The sequence below is a fragment of the Oryzias melastigma genome, linkage group LG17 (assembly GCF_002922805.2).
Source record: "Oryzias melastigma strain HK-1 linkage group LG17, ASM292280v2, whole genome shotgun sequence".
In the NCBI taxonomy this organism is placed as follows: domain Eukaryota; kingdom Metazoa; phylum Chordata; class Actinopteri; order Beloniformes; family Adrianichthyidae; genus Oryzias; species Oryzias melastigma.
The window spans coordinates 26,199,572-26,222,083 of NC_050528.1; the positions used below are offsets into that span (position 1 = coordinate 26,199,572).

Here is a 22,512-nt window from a genome sequence, read left to right on the forward strand (position 1 = left end):
AACGGGCTTTTAGTTCATTGCGTTCAGAGATCAACTGGTTCCAATCGCATCCATGAGGTTCTGCTTTGGACTTTGCAGATGTCAAGTCATCCTCAGAATCACGGACGTTATCATCCTGATAACGGGAGATTTTAGAGTTGCGATCGCCCGGATTGGTCTCTACGTCGCTTTCCTCAGAATCCCTGTAGTTATTTTGAAAATATGGGATTTTCGGATAGGCCTCCACAGCGAATTCCTCATAATCACTGTCGTTATCATACTTATGCTGATAACGTGAGGAGTAGCGATAGCCCGGATTGGTCTCTTCTGAGTCGCTTTCGTCAGGGTCGTTGTTGTAGAAGTCAACGTCCTGGAAATTGGAATACAGTTCCTTCAGTTCCTCCAGTTCCTCCGGTGATAATGTGGTAGGGTCAGAGTCCTGGTAGGAGATTTCTGAGGGGGTGGGAGAGTTACGATTCATGGCGTCTTCTGGTTTCATCAGTTTTCTTGAAATATGTACTTGGTATCGTTATCCACAACGTGTTATGGGGTTGATTTCCCTGCCTCAGCTCAAGGACTTTTCTCGGGATCAGAATGATGTCATTTTGCATCAGGCTTTGATGGAAATGACATCATTACATGCGAAATTACATCACTGGACCTTTCAGTTGAAACAATGATGATGTCGAATGATGTCATTGTCTATGATGTCATCAGTGGATGATGTCATTGTGTGTGATGTCATCAGTGGATGATGTCATTGTGTGTGATGTCATCAACTCATCAACAAACTGATACATGATTGACTGATTTCATCTCTGCATGACAATAGAATTTTATGTAAACTATTTTTTGTCAAAACACATTTTTGTCATGTTGTGTCTCCTGTCAGTCACTTCAGGTTCATGTTATTTATCCACAACTGTTTTCATTTCTGTTAGTTGTCTTCAGTGTATAAAAGTGTCTGGTTTTCAGTTTGACATTATCAGGTCATCTGATTTATCTCCAGTTTGCTTCTCTATGGGTTTTCATTTCAAGTTTATTTATTAAAAGTTCAAATTTCAAAGTCAAAGTTCAAAGTCCAGTTTCCTGCATCTCAGGTCATATTTCTCCTGGTTTTGACGGTTGAGCCCAATGTGACTCTTGTGCTATATTTACAGCCATTAATAGTCTTATCCTCTAAACACAGACTTTTGTTGTGATTGACAAGATTTAAATACTAAATATTAGGAAACTGAATAAAACAGAGTTTGAAGAAGGCAAGTCTAATCAGAAACTATTACATTAAGTGGATAATGCTTGTAATGTGTATGACGTTAGTAAAGGGGATTATGTGTCATGATCCAGTGCTTCAGTTTTGTCATGTTCTGTTTTCCCAGTCAGTCTCACGATGTTCAGGTTAATCATCCACAGCTGTTTTCATTTAGTTAATCAACCTCAGTCTATTTAAGTAGTTGTAGTACTAGTTTACTTTCGGCTTATCCCTTTTGGGGTCTCCACAGCGTAACAGCACCAACTGTTTCACATCAGTGATTTGGCAGAGTTTTTACACCGGATGCCCTTCCTGACACAACCCTGTACTTGAGGGGCACAGGGACCCTGTTAGGCAGCAGCGTCAAGGGTCTTGTCTGAGTGTGGGAAAACATGATAATGAAACATTGTATTTATATTTTGAAAGATATAATTTAGAAGCCCCCCCACAATTGTTTTATTTTTGTTAGTTAATGGTGTAAAGCACCTTGCATGTTGTGCATTTTTAAAACACCACTAGGTGGCGTTCGGTGGATTTTGAGTAGAGAAAACCGCAGAAGAAGATGATCAGAGCGAGCGAGCGAGAGAGAGAGAGAGAGAGAGAGAGATTAACAAGCAAGTTAGCTGATGAGATCGTGGATTGTGACGCTAAATAGAGAATTGCAGTTGCTCTTTCATGTTTTTGGACAATAAAACAACTGAAATCTACCAGGAAGCCTCCTCATCTCTTCACAAGTGCAACAAAATTTGGTAGCAGAGGATGGTTGGGGTGGTCCCTTTCCTAACTTCCTTTCTGGGCAGGAAGTGTCTACTCCTTGGAGTGCATGCACAGCAGCAGGTCAGCTACACGGTTGCTGTAGCCATACTCATTGTCATACCAGGAAATGAGCTTGACGAAGTTGTCGTTGAGAGAGATGCCTGCTCCAGCATCAAAGATGGAAGAGTGAGTGTCACCAATAAAATCAGAGGACAGCACCTGGTCTTCAGTGTATCCCAGCACACCCTTTCTGGGTCCGTGCGCAGCCTTCTTTACGCCCTCCTTAATCTCACCATAAGATGCGGGCTTGGACAGGCGGCATGTTAGATCCATCCACCACAGACACATCAGCCACCGGCACCCTGAACGTCATACCTGTCAGCTTTCCGTTGAGAGCAGGGATGACTTTGCCCACTGCTTTGGCAGCACCAGTGGAAGCTGGAACGATGTTTGCGTGCGCACCACGTCCATCACGCCAGGCCTTGGCGCTGGGACCGTCCACTGTCTTCTGAGTGGCTGTGTAAGCATGGACTGTAGTCGCCGCGCCGCGTGTAGGAGGAGCTACCAGGTCCGTCTGTGGATGTCTCTCTTAGAATGAATGCACATATGATGTCGAGGAATACGTTTTTTTTTGACGTGCTGACTGTTCCTGTTAAATCAGAACTCCACAAGCTCCGAGCCGCAAACCTGTAGCTCGCCCTCTTACACCGCGCGGGGATCCGCTGCTCCCGCCTGTCCAAAATGTGATCCTGAGCTTGGCTCGCACCTGCGTGGGCGCGTCTGTGAATCTTAAGGTTCACACCCCGGCTGTGTCGGCGTGCATTCCTGTCCATGCAAACGTGAGTAAACCTCTGAATTTTTATTCAGAATTTTTTAAACCCCTGAATTTTTATCCTGAATTTTTTAAACCCCTGAATTTTTATCCTGAATTTTTTAAACCTCTGAATTTTTATTCTGAATTTTTTTTCTATTTTTTTTATAACCCCTGACTTTTTTTTCTGAATTTTCTTAACCTCAGAATTTTTTTCTGAATTTTTTACCTCTGAATTTTTATTGTGATTTTTTTTCAACCCTTGCTTTTTAAACAGCAAAATTTTATGCTCCCAAAAATATTTTCTATCTTAAAAAAAAAACAGTGTTTTTAATTTCGAGACTTAAAATTTCAATGGGTCAGAAATTCAACATAGAAACAATTCAGAGTCTGATGGAACTAAAAAACTTCCATACTGATTTGCCTGCTTTTTAATTCATTATTTAATATATTTATTTATTTTATTCATTATTTTGTGTTAAAAACAAAGATATTTAGGAACATTGGAATGTTTTATCAGCGCTTTTCTTGTGTAAATCCTGATGCGGCCCAGCCTCACCCATGATCTGCCTCCAGTGGCCCCCTGCTGAATTGAGTTTGAGACCCCTGATCTACATGGACAACAAACTGGACTGATGCTCTGCATATAAAGCAGCCTCTGGTCATTCAACATCTAAAATCAAAAACATCTGTGGATATTATACATTGAATGCACTCTTTTTGAACATTTAGAGACAAAGAACCAGAACCGGACACATTTAAACTTTTAACATAAAAAGCTATTGTTCATGTTCAATTGCACTGTTTTTCTGACTATAAACTCTAATAATCAAATTTGATGTGTTTTTTTAAACATTTTAAATTGTTATAACACTATTATGATATGGAGTAATTTGTGAAGTGATGATAGATATGGAATATTCAATGTTTTCTGGGAAAAACATACATTTACAGGACATTTTCTGACCCTGTCATGGTCCAAATTAGCAGAAAAGTGCACGTGGACATTTTCATTATGAGGTTTAACCCTTTAACACTGGAGCTCCAGTATTTATGTTCTTTGATTTATTGTAACTTGAACCGTTAACGTGCTCAACATAATCCTAGCAGATTCAATCGCGTTAACGGTTGAAAAGTTACAGTATAGTTAAGATTTTTTGTTTAAGCGACTCCAGCAGGTGTTAAAGGGTTAAACACAATGATGATGTTTTCTGAGTCATCTTGTTTGCTGTTGTGTTCTGGGATGTGATGGGAGTGAAGCTGAACTCTTTAGACGTGGTGATGGAGAGAAGTGATGCTTCAAAAACAGTGAAGCATCCCGGATAACTCCACCTATTTCCTCCACCCTTAACTAGAACTGAACGCCACAGAAGATATTTCCTTCCAGTGGCATCAAAGATGTGTAACTCCTCAGTAAGAACTGCCATACCACATAAACCTCATGTTACACGCTAATTTGAATACTGCAAATTTGCACGACACTGTATAGATCACTTTCTCTTTATGCTAAGTCGGATCATGGAGAACGGGTGTCAAACTCAATCACACAAGGGGGTAAAATCCAAAACACACACAAACATTTATTGAACACTCTAAAACTAATTTTTAAAACTTTAAAAACATAACTTTTTAACACAATTATGAACTAGATATATAACATTACCTGTCATAAGTGTGAATGATGTAAGCTGAATTAGGCCGCTAAGGATGCTAGTGCTGATAGCTGAAGATGCTGAAATTGATAGCTAAAAGTACAGAAGCTAATAGCTGGAAAGCTAATAGCCAGCTAAAATATTAGTTAAATGCCAAAATAGTCGAAAATAAAACTTAGGTTAGCCAAAACAGCTAGCATGTAGCTGAAAAATAGCTTAACTTCAAAAAAGCCCCCAAAACTAAAGAAAAAAAAAAAAGCCTGAATTAGCCAAAACAGCTAGCATGTAGCTGAAATATTAGCTACACTCCAAAACAGCCCACAAAATCTTTGTAAATGCCAAAATAGCCCAAAAAGCTAGCAGAATGGCATTTTTTAAAAGCACAACTTTTAAGTTTAAGTTTAAAAAATTTATATGGTGCCTTAAAACGACCTTAGTCGAACAAGGCGCCGCACATCAAAAGTTCAAAGAACAATAAACATAATTAAATATAATTAAGAATAATAAAAAAAAACAGGAATATTCCAGAATAAATCAACTTAAACCTTAAAAAAACTTTTAATATTTTACTCTCTGTAAAAATCGATTTTGCCAAATTATACAATCTAGAAATAAGTGCAAGATAACATTGGGCAATTAATAACAATAAAATAAAATGATCGAGGGCCGGGTAGAATAACCCGGCAGTATTCTGATTACTTTGTTCTTGTTTAAGAAGGTTTTTCTGGGTTTATTAAATCTGGTTAGAGCCACTACCCAGGACTGTTTATTTCCCACTTTTAACTTAATAGCTTAAACATAAAAAAATGCATAAAAATTAACCAAACTAAGTAAATGCTTTGACACAAACCTTGAACTGGAGCTGTACAGTAGTTACCTGTCCATGTGTGGGTTTTCTCTGTACACTCAGACATGTGCTAGATTAATTATTCTGAATGGTCCTGTAGATCTGAGTTAGGATTCATTTCTTCTTATTTTTCTGATTCCTGTCTTTTCAGACACCATCTGATCCCTGAAGATAATCGCTCTTACCAGGAAGTTCTGCTCTGTACTCTGAAGCCATCAGTTTGCTGCCAAACCTGAATGGCTGGTTTGCTCCTGGCTCATTGTTTACAGTAACTCCTTAATTCATTCACTACTCAGCCGTTAAATATTAAAACCTATGATCCCACAGAGAGGTGACTGCTTAAACCACAACATTCTGGAGTAATCTCTGTAACTAACAGGGGTCTTGTTCTTCCAGATTTCCCCATGAAATCCTTTTGTTTCAATCAGGAGGAAACAGAAAGAAGGATTATAGACGGAGGAAGCAAACACACACAACTGGGGCTTGATCTACTTTTAGCAGGAAACTTTATAAACAGATGGATGGTGGAAAGTGGGGGTGGGCTTGCTCCACGTTACCAGTCTCACAGATAATATTTCTAAGGTACTCTTGCAGAAATTCAGTCCTAGAAACATTTTTTTTTTAAATTCGACTAAACACAGCAGAATCATAATATTAAGTGGGAACAATTTAAAAATACTGTAGATGATGAGATGATAGTAGAATGCATGAGGAACATGCAGCTGTAGTTTCTGTGCTGTTGGAGCATCATCCTAAAGCAGAGAAGATCACAAGACAGAACTTCTATCGCCTCTTTGTGAAATTAAACAAACATTTCATCTTATTTTAAGATAATTAACATGGATTACCATAGATTTTAAAAAGTTTTTTTTTTAAAGTTACTCTTTACATTCCACAAAACAAAATAAATTAATCCTAAAATGACCAGCTGACTGGAAAATGGTCACTAAACTAACCTGAAACTAAGCCAATGAACTGTGTATCTTCATTGTGAATATATGTGACAAAAAAATTGAATCATTTGTTTTTATGCATTTATAACCCAATTCAGCTCAGATTTTGGAACCTATATACAACGATGCCATCTACACAATTCATTCTATGGCAGATTTATGTTACATCCAAATTCCCTCCCTCCTCCCCAGCTACTTAAAACTATATAGTACAGAACTATCTATTGCCTGGATTTTACAATTTGAGGGCCACAGTAGCATCTAAGAAAGGCTTTAAGATCCATCTTTGATTAAATTTATGTATTTTATCATGTATTTTAAACTGATTTATAAGTACTTTAATCTTTATTGTGACGGTTTACTAATTTTATCAATATCTTTTATTTTAATTTTTAGTGCTTCCTCAGCTGGATCCTCCAAATGCCAAAGGACATTCTGGTGAGTAATCTGTTCATTTTTGGGTGGATCACAAATGTAACAGAAGATGCTGCAGGAGAAGGATTTAATGATTTTCTGGTGGAGGTGCGAAGAAAGCGAGCACTAAATTAGAACTGGTTTGAACACGAGTTGCTGAGTGAAGTTGGAAAGGTGCGCCGCCTGGATGTAGGAAAATGATCTGCATAAATGTGAGGATTTTTGTTTATGGAGATGCTTCAAAAAGGGAACATTCAAATCCTAGAACATAATCCAATGCTCTCATTTCAATAAATCTTGATTATTTAGTGTTTATCTAGGTTTATCTAGTGGTGTCTGCATTTCCTAACCAAATTTCACCACCATATGATCACATTAACCATCTCCATTTAGTCTGATGGAAGAAACACCAGTATTGAACATTTTCAGGAACAGTATATATATATTTAACCCCATTAATTCAAATGTAATGCAGTGTGGACTGTATTAGCCAATATGGTGAGCACTGATGGACAGACTTCTGGGAAATTTCTAAGGCACTCCAACGTAGAAATTAAAGATTCAGAACACCTAAACAAAAATGGCGAATTAACGGAAATGCACCAAGTATTGAGGAATTCAAACAACCATGTACATTTTGAGTATATAAACCACAACTCTATACATTCAGTGCAAACTGTGTCAAAACACAAACTTGCACATTGATGCATTACAACACAACAACAGCAATATCAGTTTATTAAGACATTCATACAACTTTCAAGAGGAAATCTGAAAAGTCATCAGGGAGGAGGGAAGGTGCAATATACTCTGTTCAGGGTAAAACCACATCAGCAAAACATAGCCAGTGAGGGATTCAGCTAGAGCAAGTTTGATTAAAAAAAATATGATACATTTAAATTAAACACATTCACAAAAGAACCAAAGCAAAGTGAATCTACTAGTTGAACATGCCAAGTGCCTCTAATAAGCAGACTCACGAGAACATCGCACATATGTTAGCATAACGTAATGTGCAGACTTTATACAGCACCTAAACCTTTTAGTCCACAAGTAAGTTACTAAATGGTGAAGAACATCAAATATACGCATCTGAAGTGAACATGGAAAAAAATACCTGAAAATGTTTACAGACCCCATGGCTTTGTAGCTCCAACCAGCCAGCCGACGAGGTTAGAACCTACAACTGTCCAAGCGAGTCACCTCACTTTAACACATACCAAAACTCGATCCAAGGTTTAGCATTGAGAAGACTTTTCCCCCTCTCGAATAATAGAAGCACAATGCAAGTGGACAATCGCTATCACTGTGTTTAGAAAACAAAAAAGGAGAAACCTCAGAGCTCAAATCAGATCGGCCACATTCATGGGCATCTCCTCCACGGTCGTATTGTAAAATGTCTCAATGTCCCGAAGGATCCTCTTGTCCTCCTCAGTGACGAAGTTGATAGCGACTCCTTTTCTGCCGAAACGGCCACCGCGACCAATTCTGTGGAGCAGAGGTGAGCCGCGTTAGCGTGCTGCGGGACGGTTAAATGAAGACTTTCAAAATAAAAGCTGCTCACCTATGAATGTAGTTCTCCCGGTTAGTAGGAAGGTCATAGTTTATGACCAGAGAAACCTGCTGTACATCAATCCCACGAGCCTAAAGGAACACAAAAACATGAGCCCACACAAACACACAGAGTGATTCAGTACTAATGTAGCTCGTTGTTAAGTAATGGATTTCTACAACAAGACTCCATTGTGGAGAACGAGCTTTTATCTCCCAAACGTTTTCACTGCTCCGTCATCAGGGACTCTCGCAGAAATAAAAACATTTGGGTTTTTTCATGGTTTCAGTCCCTGGGGTGCACCGTCCCACTCATTTCTTAGGATGAATTTTGTCAATCAGCTTCAGAGGCGGGACAGTGGCCCTCGAGGGACAGAGTTTCCGATGATCGTGCTTACCAGAAGATCAGTGGTGATGAGGACTCTGCTGGAGCCGGACCTGAACTCCCTCATGATCACATCACGCTCCTTCTGGTCCATGTCACCGTGCTGCGCAACACAACAACCGTTCAGTTCAGCCTGTGCCCTTTTAGAGCTTCTTTTGTATCCAGTTCATCAAACTGTGGTACCAGAGCAGAGACGGTGAAGTCTCTGGCGTGCATCTTCTCGGTCAACCAGTCGACTTTTCTCCTGGTGTTGAGGAAGATGACCGCCTGAGTGATGGTGAGGGTTTCATACAGATCACATAGTGTGTCTAGCTTCCATTCCTGCAGACACAGAGGGAAATCAAAGAGCAGTTATAGTTGGGCGTGTTAAACTCTCACATGTTAAGAGCACAAAGCTGAATCCAACTTGCTTCCCTACCCCTCTAGCAACTTCCTATTGCTCCAACAGTAGAGGCATCTGAAGCTGTGGTGTCCGTGTTGCTGTCGTGGCGTGGAGGACAAACATTTTTTCACATGGGTGTGCTCTGAAGCACAAAAGTTGACATTTAAATGCAAGTATTAACTTTTTTAGTTATATAATGTATTTTCTGAGCACTGGCAGCTACACGCCAACATAGACAATTGGAGACTATTGATGTCATCAAGGGGTAGTAGCATCCGAATTTAAAGACACCATTTTACTGCAATATTAACAACTTCACAACAAAAAGGCAATTCCAATTAACTTGACTTTTGAAAAGGTTGAAATTTATTGGATTGACGTTTCTTTTTTGTCATATATTTTATATATATATATATATATTTTTCTGCAATTCCCTTTGTTGTTGTATTATGTGGTCTGTCAAAGTTTGAGGGGAAAAAAAAGACAATTTCGTTCCTCATTTCTCCACTTGGGAGATAAATGTAGAGGTGGGAAAGCGATTTGGATTCAGCCCAAGTTTCCAAATGTAGCACTGCACCAAGAGACGGAGGACAGCGGACATTAAGAAAGAGGCCCTTCCTGGTCTCGTTTACGATGCAGTGCTCTGATCTCCTTCCCTGATGGACCCATGCTGACACAGCCACACGAGCCAAACCGCAGCGGTTCCACTCCTGCAGTTCCAACAGGGTGCTTTAAAGAGAAGGGCAGTTCTGTCGCTCACAGTTACAGTTCAACCAACCTCTCTCTCCACATTAATGTAGAACTGCTTGATACCCTCGAGGGTGAGCTCTTCTTTCTTCACCAAGATGCGAATGGGGTCCCTCATGAACTTCTTGGTGACCTCCAACACGTCTGCCGGCATGGTGGCTGAGAGCAGCACCACCTGGAAGAAGAGGAACACGTCACCCAAACAACCACAACGTTTCTTCTGTGTTCGGTGAGCTGCAGGTCAGATTGTAGCACTGTGCCTTGAGATGGAGGCCAATGAACATTAAGAAAGAGGTTCCACCACATCTCATTTTCAGCACAGTGCACGATAATCTCCTTCTGCGCTATACTCTGCTGGCATTATCGCATGAAACAGAAAGCCTGGATCACGCGATTACAGCAGATTTCAGTGGATGCAGAAGGATGTTGCTTCGATCGCTCACCTTCCAAACAGACCTACCTGAATATTTGTGCTCAGTTTCTGGAAGATCTCATAGATCTGATCCTTGAACCCTCGACTCAACATCTCATCAGCTTCATCCAGAACAAACATCTTAATCCATTTTGGGGCTGTGGAGAAAATGAGAAAAACACTTAGCATTCCACTAAAACCAACTACTTAGTACTAGGGCTGCCACGATTAGTCAAATAATAGACAACTAATCGACAATTAAAACAATCGACAACAAATTTAAAAATCGATTAATCGTTACTTTATACTATATGGAGTCAAAGTGTAGTAAAGAGGAAAATTATAATGGAATTATACTTGATTTTTTGACTATTTTGGCATTTATTACACTTTTTTAGACTATTTTGGAGTTTAACTACCCCGCGACCCCGAAAGGGAAAAAGCGGACAAGAAAATGGATGGATGGAGTTTAACTAATATTTCAGCTGCAAGCTATGTGCTTTGGCCAACTTTGTTTTTTTTTCATTTTTTAGGCTAATTTGGCATTTAACTAACATTTTAGCTGTCTTTTAGCTTCAGTGTTTTCAGCTATCAGCACTAGAATCTTCAGCGGCCAAATTCAGCTTAAAACATTCACACAAGCATTGTTGCAGCTTACGCTATATATCTAGTTTTTAGTTTAAAGCTAATGATGGTTAAGATGTGTGCTTTACATTCAGTTTGCACATGACCTGATTAGTCGACTAATCTGAAAAAATAAACTGTGATAAATTGACTATTAAAATAATCGTTTGTGGCAGCACTACTTAGTACAAGTTGCGTCGTACGTACACAGATGTCTCCTGTTCAGCATGTCGTACACACGGCCGGGTGTGCCCACCACTATGTGGGGGGCTTCAGCCTGAAGCTTCTGAATTTCACTACGGAGGTTGGTTCCCCCAATACAGGCGTGACAGGTTGCTCCCATGTAGTCACCCAGAGCCAGGATGACCTTCTGGATCTAAAGGAGAAATCATGGTACAGGAGGGTGAGTCAAGCCCAAACGAGACATGTGCAAACAACATAACTCAACATAACTTAGCAGAGTGATCAGTACAACAATAAAGGACTCTCCATTTTTCAGTCAGTCCCGAAAGATGGTATGCCATCATATCACTCAAGCCCAAAACAAAACAGCACACCACAACCAGATCAATTTAATGATTGATGAAGCCATGGACAAAGACTACACCAATCCTGAGAAGATTTAAATAAATAAAAAAAAAAAAGAATAATTGATATGTAACGTAAAAGATGGTACCTTCGAATCTGAACAGTGTCCTCAGCATGCTGTCTAGGTCTGAGACACTGTTGAGGTTTTCATGACCTGAGGAACAGCATACCTGCTGAGCCAGCTCCCTAGTGGGAGCCAAGACCAGAGCCTGAGTCTCCTTCTGCTCAATGTCCAGCTGCTGCAAGATAGAGATGGCAAACGTGGCGGTCTTGCCAGTGCCTGACTGGGCTTGGGCAATGACATCGTAGCCTAACATCAAGGAAACAAAGACTTCAGACTTCTGAAACACCCTTCAGAAATCTTTGAACTAATATTAAAAAAAAGATCACTAGTGATCAGTTTTTAAATCATCGTTACCAGATGACAGGTTTATAACATTGAGTGATCAGTGATAAAATATGATATCCCCAGATTTTGGGTAAGTCCCGAAAGATGGTTAAGCATCATTTCACTCAATTTAAATGAATAATATATATATTTTTAAAACTGCTTTCAGTTTGTCACCTTTGATGCAAGGGATGATAGCCCGCTGCTGGATGGCAGAGGGCTTTTCAAAACCATAAGCATAAATTCCCCTGAGAAGAGTCTCTTTCAGGTTCATGTCATCAAAGTTGTCAGTGATCTCATTCCAGTTGCTCTGTGTGAGAAAAAAAAAAAGAAACGTTTTAGATCCTTACTGGTCGTCTACTTAAATCATGAATGCAACTGTGCATTACCTCAATGACACCATCAGGCTCCATTCCATCTGGCCCCCCATGGTCTCTGTCTCTTGAGCTATTAGGAAGTTGTTGATTAAAACACAACTCAAAGAAAAACTACATTTACAGTTCCCCTTATCGAAGTGAGCAGTGTGCCATTCCTGCTAAAGAGCGGGTCGCAGTGGACCTAGTCACTCCTAGTGTCGCGTTTCACCGTGCAGAACTTCGGTGGGCACACGTGTCAAATTCACGGAGCTGGCCAGCCCCCCTCCAAAAAATGTCCGTTTATGTAACCGCGGACGGGCTCCAGCCGTGCGGTGGCTGGGGTCAAAAATCAGGCGAACGAAGGCTTAAAATGTGACGAGCCGGCGTGTCTTCACTCAGCATCTCCCACCATGAAGCTCTACCTCCTGCAGTATTGGGCAATATGTCGGATAATTGGGCCTGTTCTGCCCGAGGTGGCTTCTCCACGGGACTAGGCCCAACTGCTACCTGAGCTTTTTTAACACCACCCACCCACACCACCGAACCATTCGGCCACGTGCTCATACGTTTTTCATACTTAACGTCGAAGTCAATTTAGTTTTACCCAATTTGATAAAACGACTCGGAAAGGAGATATACATCTAGCTAGCTAACGTCATAAAGCTAACTCCTAGCAACCCAATTAACCCTAATAGAGCGGAGTTATGACCCACCCAACTAGTTAACTTCAGTATTCTGCTCTCTGCTACATGTAACAAGTGTTTCAACACTCAAATATCAAATTGCATATTTTAAAATCATCAAAAATATAAGATTACCTGTTGTAATCAGCAGAATCGCTAGACATGGTCCGTTACCAACTTCAGCATGCGACTGAAAAGATCGCTGATGGCGCTGCTAACTGGCTTTATGCGGTCGGACTACGTTCACCTCCATTCAAAACGCTTAGTATTGTTATCATTATTGTATAAGTAAACTAAATTTACTTTCACATCACAATTCGGAGTAAATGTTGTGCTTTATGCAAATAAAATGCTTTTAATTAATAATATACAACAAAGAATTGCGAACTATTTTTCCTAGCGGCAAGATAATGCAGTAATAGATGGTGCAAAGGCTTTTTCTACGGTGTCCCTGACAAGTCAAATTTCATTCTGACAAGGTTGAGCAAGATTTCTTTCCTGCGTGATATCGTGTGGATTTGGGACAATTTGTTCAATGTCCAATAAAAATCAAATGATTATGTTTGACCAGTCATACATTAATTTTGTAATTATGTTCTTTCTTTTTAATGAGCACACATTTTTAAACTTAAAAAAAAAAATGTTTTTTTTTTCATGAACCTTGTTTAATTTGAGGTTCATCACACATTATGATTCAAATTGCCAAGGAAAGGAAACTATGTAAAGCACTATATTAAATCCTTTATGATAAACTGTGTTTATGACTTTGGCAAAACATTGACTTGTGATTGTTTCTGGCGAAAATCATGCACTGCTCTATTTGAAACAGGGATAATAAAACGTGTTTCATGTGACTTAGTGATGCATTAGTATCCATGAAACAAAACAGTGTCTAAACCACTTATTTTTAGACACAGGAAGACTGAAGCAAAATGAATCAGTTGAGTTTGTGCTTTTAGATGTGTAACTGTTAACTGTGTAACTGTAAAATATTCTATTAGAACATTCTCCAAATTAAGATTTATCACTGCCAAAAAACAAAACAAAAAAACAAACGATTTTTTCTTTTAAAAATGTGCTGATATTAAATGACACTTCAAGTAAATCCAATCCTATATATATCAATATAAAAAAAACATAAATACTTTTAAGATCACATGTGAACCAATTTGGATTTTAGTTTCTAAGTGTTTAAGTAATGTTAAGAAAAAATTATTAAGACCTTTATTTATTTTTCAAACAGACTTTAAAGACCCACTCCAATTAGAAAAAAAGTATTTTTGGTGTTTTCAATATGTTCTTGTGGCATTTTTGACACGATGGACAACATACATAAAGAAATTGCATTTCTGTGTATTCTCTATTTGAATAATTGTGAATCAAGAGCAAATCTATAAGGTCAGTAACAATGTCCCTGCTCTGCTACAGTCTACATCCACTTGGATACAAATAGATCCATTTATGGCTTAGTTTTGCTTGTCCTGGCTCAAAACGGAATGACTGGATAGTTCAAATATTGCTTGCCATTTTTGTTGCACAGATATTGTTAGGTTGGGAGTGTGAGGGTCTGTAAGCTAGCAGGAGAGCATGTAAATGAAAGTTACGTATAAATCCCGGATGATCACCAGAGTTCCCGGTCCCTCGGGTTCCTTGACTTTTCGTGAGAAGTGTTGGGATCGCACTCCCGGTGCCACAAGACTTTATAGCCTCACGTGGGTCACCAGGAGGTCACAGGTGACTTTTTTGTCAATAAATTCTCAAACTATGCATGCACAAGAAGGATCATCCAGTGCTTGAAGCACTGCCTCTGGCAATCAGAAAGGATGAAATAGAACAGATAGATGTCGGGAAGCAGGGGCAGGTTTACTCCTCGGTAATGGTCCTGCCCACAACAGAGGTGAACTTGTAATGAACTAGTTGTTCTGCAGAACATTTTTTAGAAAACATTTTTTATTTTCTTTTACCTGAACACGAGAAAAGAAAAGACCACTATCGAAGATAATTGGAGTGGGACCTTCCCTTTTGGGGAAAATTTAAAGTAATACATTTTGTGTTGGACTGTACCAATATTTTTAAAACAGGAAATACGTGGATGAATATTTTACCAAAACACAGAGTTTATTACCAGTATACACACTGAGTTTCATGTAGTATTTGAATATTTTAATGAACAATCGTGTAGTAGTTGGAGAAGAGTTCCTCCCCCTCTGCGATGTCTCTGAATGACACCAGGACCACGCAGCGTAAAGGCCTGCGCGTGTCCTGGCTGAAGTTGACATTTGGCAAAAACTGCCAAAGCTCGATGGGGAACTTGTCTGGCACGTCAAACTCCTGGTAGCAAACATTAGCGGGCTTCGTGTTGGAGCAGTTGTTGACATACTGACCCACAGCGAGTGGGTTCCGCGGACTCCCAGTGAGCCAGCTGGTGTCACTGGTCAGCAGAGGACCAAGTCTGTCTCTTCCACTGCATGACTTGAACACCATCTTGGACATGCCTTTGTCACTCCCATCAATCAGGATGCCATCGATACATCTAAAAATGAAGGGGTTTCTGATGGATTGGAGGAGGATGGGGTCATATGGTTGGTAGACAGTGCCGGGGTACAAGGCAACCACGGTTCCTTTCGGAATAACCCCTTTAGCGACAAATACCCCGGTTCCAGCGAAAGGCAGCGTGCTGGGCCTACGGTCTATGCAGAATCCTAGAGTTTGTAACATTGCATCTTGTCCCAAAAGTTGACAGTCCTTCTCCGTGGATGCTCGGAGTTCTCCATGACCCCTCAACAGGACAACGAAGAACTTCAGAAGACTCTGCGTGATCTGTTCGGCTGAGATCAGGCTGTCTTCTGAGCGTTCCGTCACTTGACGAAGAGTTTTCTCATTTTTAGAAAGGTTAAACACAACCCAAGGCACAAAACGGTGTCGATACGATCTCCATTTCCTCTGAAATGTCTTAATAGGTCCCGAAAACATCTAGACACGCTAGAAAACTAACCAATATAAACTATAGCGTCACTTCCGGGTGGTTTCTTAAAAAATAAAAGTTTGCTAGTAAAAAAAGAAATCAAATATGGGTCAAAACTTCCAGGATATAATATATTTTTGTTATTTGAATAGTTTAAAAATATATTGAAACCATTTATTATTATTTTTATTCATAAAATAGTAGCATTTAAATAAATAAAAATCCCGCTGTTTTATTTTGAAGAACTTTCCCCCCAACCAGTGACTGTAACTGATGTCATTTGTTGCTAGCTTCATGGGAGGAAGAGGAGTCAGTCAAAGACAAACATGGTAAGAACATGTTCTGCTTTTCTGATTTGTTAGTAAAAGTATCCATATTTTGTGTTAAATTGTGATATTTTATTCTCACATGGTTTAAAATGTGAGGTTAACGCTTCGTTAACTTTACTTTCGGTCTAAATAATGAATGCCAAACATAGTTTCTTACGTTAGGTAACTAGCTGGCAGGGCGGCTTGCTAAGCTGGCTAGTCTCTCAGCTAACTGTAAAGCACAAAAAACCCCTTTTCGTTACGTAGTCTCGTTTGTGTGACTTTGCTAATTGTTGAGAGTGTTAATAAAGTGTAAAACTGAGAAATTTTAACTCGACTACTCTGCTTATATTCCCACGTTTAGCGTTTTTTAACTAAAGGGATTTTAATTTTGTATATACAGCTAATCTTTAGCATGTACGGTTGTTTTTAATATACGAATTCCTACTCCCTGACTTAAATCTTTTTGTTTTAGGCGTTTTATAACAAAGAAACAAAGTAGGCTGTCACTTAAAAATAAAAAAAAAGATGTGTGAAATGTGCCTGTTTATCTTCTAGAACAAGCTGAAGTCCTCTCAAAAGGATAAAGTTCGACAGTTTGTGGTTTTCACACAGTCCAGTGACAAAACTGCATTGAGTTACTTGACTCAAAATGACTGGAAGCTAGATGTTGCCATTGATAAGTTTTTTCAAAATCCAGAGCTCTACGTTTCAAATCTAAAAGGTGGCTTTGACAAGAAGAAGCTCGAGCAGCTCTACAACAGATACAGAGGTATGGAAAACCTCATTCAATAACAGGAAAAATGTCCCCAACTGGAGATTATACGTTAATTATTCCCTTCTACATGGTAAACAGGTATTTGTGCTGCTATTATGTCTGTTTTTAGATCCCCACGATCCCAACAAAATAGGCATTGATGGGATTCAGCTCTTCTGCGATGACCTGGGGTTGGATCCTGCAAGTATAAGTGTCCTTCTCATAGCTTGGAAATTTCGAGCTGCAACACAATGTGAGTTCTCCAAGCAAGAGTTCATGGATGGCATGACGGAACAGGGGTGAGAAGTTTTTATTTATTTTTTTGTTGTTTGACACACTTATTATAAGCTTTTGTGGAAAACAAAATTATTGCCAAAAGAACTTCCTGTACTTTTGCACTGGATGGACATTTAGCAGATTAAGTACACATTTGTGTCAGTAATTCTTTTGAAAATCAAGTCTGCTAAAATGTTTTTGTCATGTTCGACTATACATACTTACCCTCACCTCACAAAAAACTATTGAGGAAAAATGTTAATATACATAATTTATCAATCGTTTTGAGGAGTTTGTAAATTCAAAATAACTTTAGTTTAAATTCTAAAGTATACGGTAAGAGCAGCTCGGAGAGGCAGCCTGCTTGAGTCTCCTTTTATTCTTATTTTTATATATATTTTTTTCTCATTTTTATTTTTCCTCCTCTGACTAATGCGGAACATCAGATCTTTAAACTCGGATCAGAGACATGAAAACGACACGGCTGTCGTTCAGTCAGACACAGCTCCAGCAACAGGAGTGAAGCTCACCGTACTGTGAGAGTCTGAATTGTCTCATGAACCCAGACATGGAGATAGGATTAGAGATGCTTAGAGTTTTTTAAAATACGCAAACTTGATCTCTAAACATCCTGAGATGACAAAGACTATGTTTACATCCATAGAAATTTACTAACTTGAACCAAACTAAGCTCAAGTTTAGAGTACAAGAGTCGTATAAAGATTTTTTTTTAAGTATTAAAATCCATTCTAAAAAGGTAAGTCTTTAGTTGACGTTTTAAAACGGTTTTGAAAAGTCAGAATTTTTAATAATTTAGGTAATTTTAGTGAAAACATAATGAAATGAGATCTTTTACCTTGATGCCTGTCATTTTTCTTGGCAGGAGTAACAGTGGTTCATAGAAATTAATGTGCCACATCCTATTCTATGAAGTGTTAACAGGAAAACGTGCTGCTAAAATACACAAACAATTCAGGAAAAATAATAAAAAAAACAAAATTTAGAATTCAGCTACTATTCAAAATAAGGTTTACATGCCACTGTCCTTCTACTTTTTCAAGAAGTAAATGTAACTCTACTTGACTTTAGTTAATAATGACTATATTTAATGAATCCATTGTGACCCAAGTCTGAATTGTATACATCACTGGTAAAAATCTGTATTTATGATTATGAGTAATGATCTTTCCTAACATTTTTGTTACATTCTCTTTGTTTTTTAATCAATGCTTTTCTTTATTTCTTAAATTAGTTTAATATCTGTAATTTTTTTGTGTATTGTCAACAATTGGTCCTTCAAATAACCAATAAATTAAATTAATCATCATCTCTGCTACGTTGCAGCAGCTCAACTTGATCTTACAGCTGAAGTCCCAGATCCCATTGGGTGTTTTTCCTTATAAAGAATAATCGGGAGGAAGAAACCTAAACTAGCACAACATACATTAAATTAAACTATCATTTTAAAGTATTCTTCTTGTTAAGGAAACTTTTTAACGTCTGGTTCATGCCGGACGTGGTGTGTGCGCAGTATCCATTCAAGATGCGTATTTTTCCGTGACGATCGACAGGTGCGTCTGCTCAGCCGTGGTTATTTACAGCATTTTTTTCCCATCATCAGACCCCTCCCCGCTCCTTAGTAGGCCCACTATGTTCAATTGTGTTTCTGTTTTTTTTTTTGTTTGTTTTTTTTTTGTATGTTGTGTGTTTATTTTCATCTCTACAGTCAGCTTAGATACAAAAATGGGATTGCGTTTGTCTAAAGTGATATTTTATCGTGAAAAATTGGTTTTATTTTGAAAATTGACATGATGTTCTTGCGTTTCTTGGTGTAATTTTCTGCCAGAATGGACGCGGATCACTCGCGGGTTGCAGAAAAAATAGACCAAATGCAGAAACGATCGCTGCATGACGTGAGGCAGCCGTCTTGTGCGAGCTACACCATAGGTTAACGAGGGCGGCGAATGGAAGTGGCCTCCAATCCGTGCCGCTTTGCAGTGCTTCCGCGTTCGGTGTGAACCAGACGTAACATTTTTACTGAAACTGTTTTATATCACAATCATAACACATGTATGTGACATGAGTATCGAACACAATGACTGACTGGAAAACTCAGAGAAAAATCATTTTGTTAGAAAAGATAGGAAATGTTCCAGTTCATTGTTTGCACTAACAGACGGCATACTTTGAGTGATCACTCCAAACGTAGCCAATTTTTTTACTTTAATTTTTTATTAATTTTTGTTTTGATTTGACAGTTTGACAGTAAAAGGGCTTAAATCTGTGAGCTGATGTGCCTAGCTGTTGAAACTTCTTTACCTTACCTCTTTACGTTTTCTAAAATTATTTTGAAATGGGTTTTTATTATTTTGGTCTCTTAAAAGAAAAGAAAAAAAAGCAATAGACAGTGTAGGGAGAGGCAAAGACAATCCCAAAGGGCTTATTTAAAGCCTCCACCTAATATATTTGCATAAAGGTAAAAAAGAAAAACTCAGAAATACACGAGTGTATAAAAATACAGAATATAATGGTATGATATGATGGCAAATCAAAAGTTTATCACAATAACTAATACTCATATTCATAACTTCCATGTAAATCTAAATCCTTTTTTATTTTTAAGTATAGAATTTGCAGATGATGTTTGGGTTTCTTTTTTGTGTTGCTTTAGTTTTAATTTAAAGGCGATTGTACTATTTGAGAACCTTTTTTCATTACTGAACCAAAGCACTCACACTTCAATCTTACACAGGTGTGACAGCATAGACAAGCTGAAGGCTCAGCTGCCAAAGATGGAGCAAGAACTGAAGGACCCGGGGAAATTCAAGGACTTTTACCAGTTTACATTTAACTTTGCTAAGAATCCTGGCCAGAAAGGTTTGGGTAAGAACCTTTTTGTTGTTCTTGTTGCTTGTTACTATGCTCATTAATGTTTCCCTATACTGACTTGTGTTTTCTCCCCCAGATCTAGACATGGCAATCGCATATTGGAATTTAGTACTGCCAGGGAAATTCAAGTTTTTGGACTTGTGGAACAAATATTTAATTGTAAGTTGAAAAAAAAAGAAAGAAAAGCGCTAGTAAATGTGTTTATTTCTAACTCGGTATTTGAATTTCCACATTTTGTTACAGGAGCACCACAAAAGATCTATTCCCAAGGACACTTGGAATCTCCTGCTGGACTTTAGCTCCATGATCACAGATGACATGTCAAATTATGACGAAGAAGGTCAGGAAAATTGCCAGCAGCGTGACAAAAAAGGCTGTTCCGTATTTCCCGCACTATAGGGCGCACAATAAATGAATGGTCAGAGATAAGTCAGTGCATCAGATTTTATTGACCTTCACAGTGACTGGGTCACTTTCCCTGTCATTTGTGTTGCATTCCAGTCTTGATCTAAGACCACTCGGGGTTAGTGTCAATGGGTCCTCTACTCTGTTAGACTCTAAATTAAAAGAGTCAACAGCTGCCCCAACCTTGATACGCTTTTTTTCCCTTTGCCACGCCCCGCAGTAGTCTGCCCGCATGCTTATCAGTGTGTGATGCGTGAGTGTGATAAGTTCAAGTTCCATCGGACAGACAGACAATCATACAGGTACAAGAGATGACACAACTATTCACAATAAAGTGGATGGAATTGAACCACAGAAGACAAAAGATCATTTACAGTCACTGAATTTGTTTTTAACACGCTAAGCGTTAGCTATGTTGGCGTATTCACGATACCTTGTTTGCAACACGCAAAATATCGACTAATAACACTAAAACAAATGTTACAGTGACTATACTAACTCCCAACCTGGTATTAACATGTAAAACACAGTCAGATACCGCTACACATTAGCCACAGTAGCATATTCACGATACCTGTAACTAGTGAGTTTTATATATAGGCTAGAGATGATACGCTAGCTTGTTGCATATGCAAGGTTGGACAACATATTGGATATGTTGAGATGCTCATTTACTGCTGTGCTACAATTGTACAAACAGAGCTGTAAAAACAAGGATGTGACTTTTCACAAGTAAATTATTCCTGTCAGCTGATAAATCAGAGCTTATACAAAACATCTGAGAAAGATCTGATCTTGTAGCCTATTCAAAGTCAATGGTAGCTTTAGACTTCGCACTATTTCCATATTTTCCGACAGGACCACTGATTTCTTTTTTTTTCTGGAGGATGTACATGGTATTTATGTGTGTTGGACCTCAAATCAGAGCAGAAGATACGCTGGTAATTAGATTACTGAGCAAAGGAGAAGAAACTAACCAGGATTTCCTCAGTAGTGGCGAGTGAATAGAGAAAAGCCCAACGCCCAACCAAAAGCCTAACGCCCAATCCCTGTCAGGCGGGCGGACGAGGGATATGTCGCGTACAGAAAACCGACTGCCCAGTGTTAAATGGGTGCCCGAGTCCTTATAGAAGCTGAGTGGGATCTGCTAATGCATTTGTCCTGCGGCAGTGCATCGCGACCGTCTCTTGCATCTCGGATGATGTTAACATGCTAGCATGCTATCTCCAGCAATATATCTCATTGCCTGTAACTCCCAACCTTGTTATTAACATGTAAAAAACAGACGCATACCAGTATAAGCAACGTTACTGTGACTATGCTAACTCCCAACCTTGTTAGTAACACACAAAAAAAATAAAAAAAATTCAGATACCGCTACAAATTAGCCACGTTAGCATATTCACAATACGTGTAGCTCCCAACCTTGTTTGCAACACATAAAAAAAAAAAAAACGGATACCCCTAAAACAAATGCTACTATTGCTACGTTAATTCATAACCTTGTTATTAATGCGTAAAGTAAACAAAAAAAAAACAAACACAGTCCAAAACAGCTATACATTAGCCACATTAGCATATTCTCAATAATACCCGAACAAACTTTTTGACAGAGCACCGTGAACCTCTAAAAATTGCTTCAACATCCGTTGGCACAACCAGGATTATTCCATACACAAGGTGTTCTGGATTATAAGGTGCACTGTCATTTTTTGGAGAAAAAAAAGGGTTTGAAGTGGTCCTCACAGTGCGGAAAATACGGTCGTTTAATTTTTTGAACTCATTGTTTGCTTTCATTGGCAGGAGCCTGGCCTGTACTTATCGATGACTTTGTGGAGTTTGCACGACCGCAAATCGGGACCAAGAGCACAACGGTTTAACAGCTGGAAATACTTGCAGTGAACGGAGGACTAGTGGACCGTACTGAGATGGAACTCTGTTGCCTTCTCAACCCTCAGGACTGAAATATTTTACACTGCAGAGACTTTATTAAAACACACACACATTTGTATGTATAAAGATAAACCCACAGATCTTTTGGTTGTTCATCTTTGAACTTCCTTTTATTGGGTTGAGATTTTGTGGCCGACAAATCCAGCCGACCCCAAAAGGACTCTAGTTTAGTTTTGATT

At 38.9% G+C, this 22,512-nt stretch overlaps 3 protein-coding genes, 4 non-coding genes and 1 pseudogene across 8 annotated transcripts; 1 reads left to right on the forward strand and 7 right to left on the reverse strand.

Moving 5' to 3' along the window:
* Positions 1-1,991: 1,991 nt before the first annotated feature.
* LOC112147750 lies at positions 1,992-2,820 on the reverse strand (annotated as a pseudogene).
* Positions 2,821-7,384: 4,564 nt separating this feature from the next.
* Positions 7,385-13,058, reverse strand: eif4a2 (eukaryotic translation initiation factor 4A). 2 transcript variants are annotated; one of them, XM_024273491.2, is made up of 11 exons: positions 12,916-13,058; positions 12,131-12,188; positions 11,919-12,051; positions 11,524-11,663; positions 10,973-11,141; positions 10,190-10,299; positions 9,761-9,904; positions 8,784-8,921; positions 8,614-8,703; positions 8,229-8,308; positions 7,385-8,152 (listed from the first exon to the last, which is right to left on the reverse strand). In XM_024273491.2, exons 1-11 carry the CDS (start codon positions 12,942-12,944, stop codon positions 8,008-8,010), a joined length of 1,236 nt encoding a protein of 411 aa, XP_024129259.1. In that variant the 5' UTR covers positions 12,945-13,058; the 3' UTR covers positions 7,385-8,007. The 2 variants fall into 2 exon arrangements, with proteins under 2 accessions (XP_024129259.1, XP_024129260.1); XM_024273492.1 differs by lacking the exons at positions 12,131-12,188; positions 12,916-13,058 and having other exon boundaries at positions 11,524-11,592; positions 11,919-12,053.
* Positions 9,544-9,726, reverse strand: LOC112147868. The gene has a single exon (XR_002919545.1). It is a non-coding gene; the product is annotated as a small nucleolar RNA SNORA81 (small nucleolar RNA).
* On the reverse strand, positions 9,974-10,156 carry LOC112147869. The gene has a single exon (XR_002919546.1). It is a non-coding gene; the product is annotated as a small nucleolar RNA SNORA81 (small nucleolar RNA).
* Positions 11,225-11,299, reverse strand: LOC112147870. Its single transcript, XR_002919547.1, has one exon. It is a non-coding gene; the product is annotated as a small nucleolar RNA SNORD2 (small nucleolar RNA).
* LOC112147871 lies at positions 11,794-11,868 on the reverse strand. The gene has a single exon (XR_002919548.1). It is a non-coding gene; the product is annotated as a small nucleolar RNA SNORD2 (small nucleolar RNA).
* Positions 13,059-14,928: 1,870 nt separating the features above from the next.
* Positions 14,929-15,798, reverse strand: setd9 (SET domain containing 9). Its single transcript, XM_024273925.2, has one exon. It carries the CDS (start codon positions 15,751-15,753, stop codon positions 14,944-14,946), a length of 810 nt encoding a protein of 269 aa, XP_024129693.1. The 5' UTR covers positions 15,754-15,798; the 3' UTR covers positions 14,929-14,943.
* A 186-nt stretch (positions 15,799-15,984) lies between these two features.
* On the forward strand, positions 15,985-22,450 carry dcun1d1 (DCN1, defective in cullin neddylation 1, domain containing 1 (S. cerevisiae)). The gene is made up of 7 exons (XM_024273793.2): positions 15,985-16,074; positions 16,612-16,825; positions 16,941-17,109; positions 19,839-19,969; positions 20,052-20,134; positions 20,219-20,315; positions 22,184-22,450. Exons 1-7 carry the CDS (start codon positions 16,072-16,074, stop codon positions 22,258-22,260), a joined length of 774 nt encoding a protein of 257 aa, XP_024129561.1. The 5' UTR covers positions 15,985-16,071; the 3' UTR covers positions 22,261-22,450.
* The last annotated feature ends 62 nt before the right edge of the window (positions 22,451-22,512 follow it).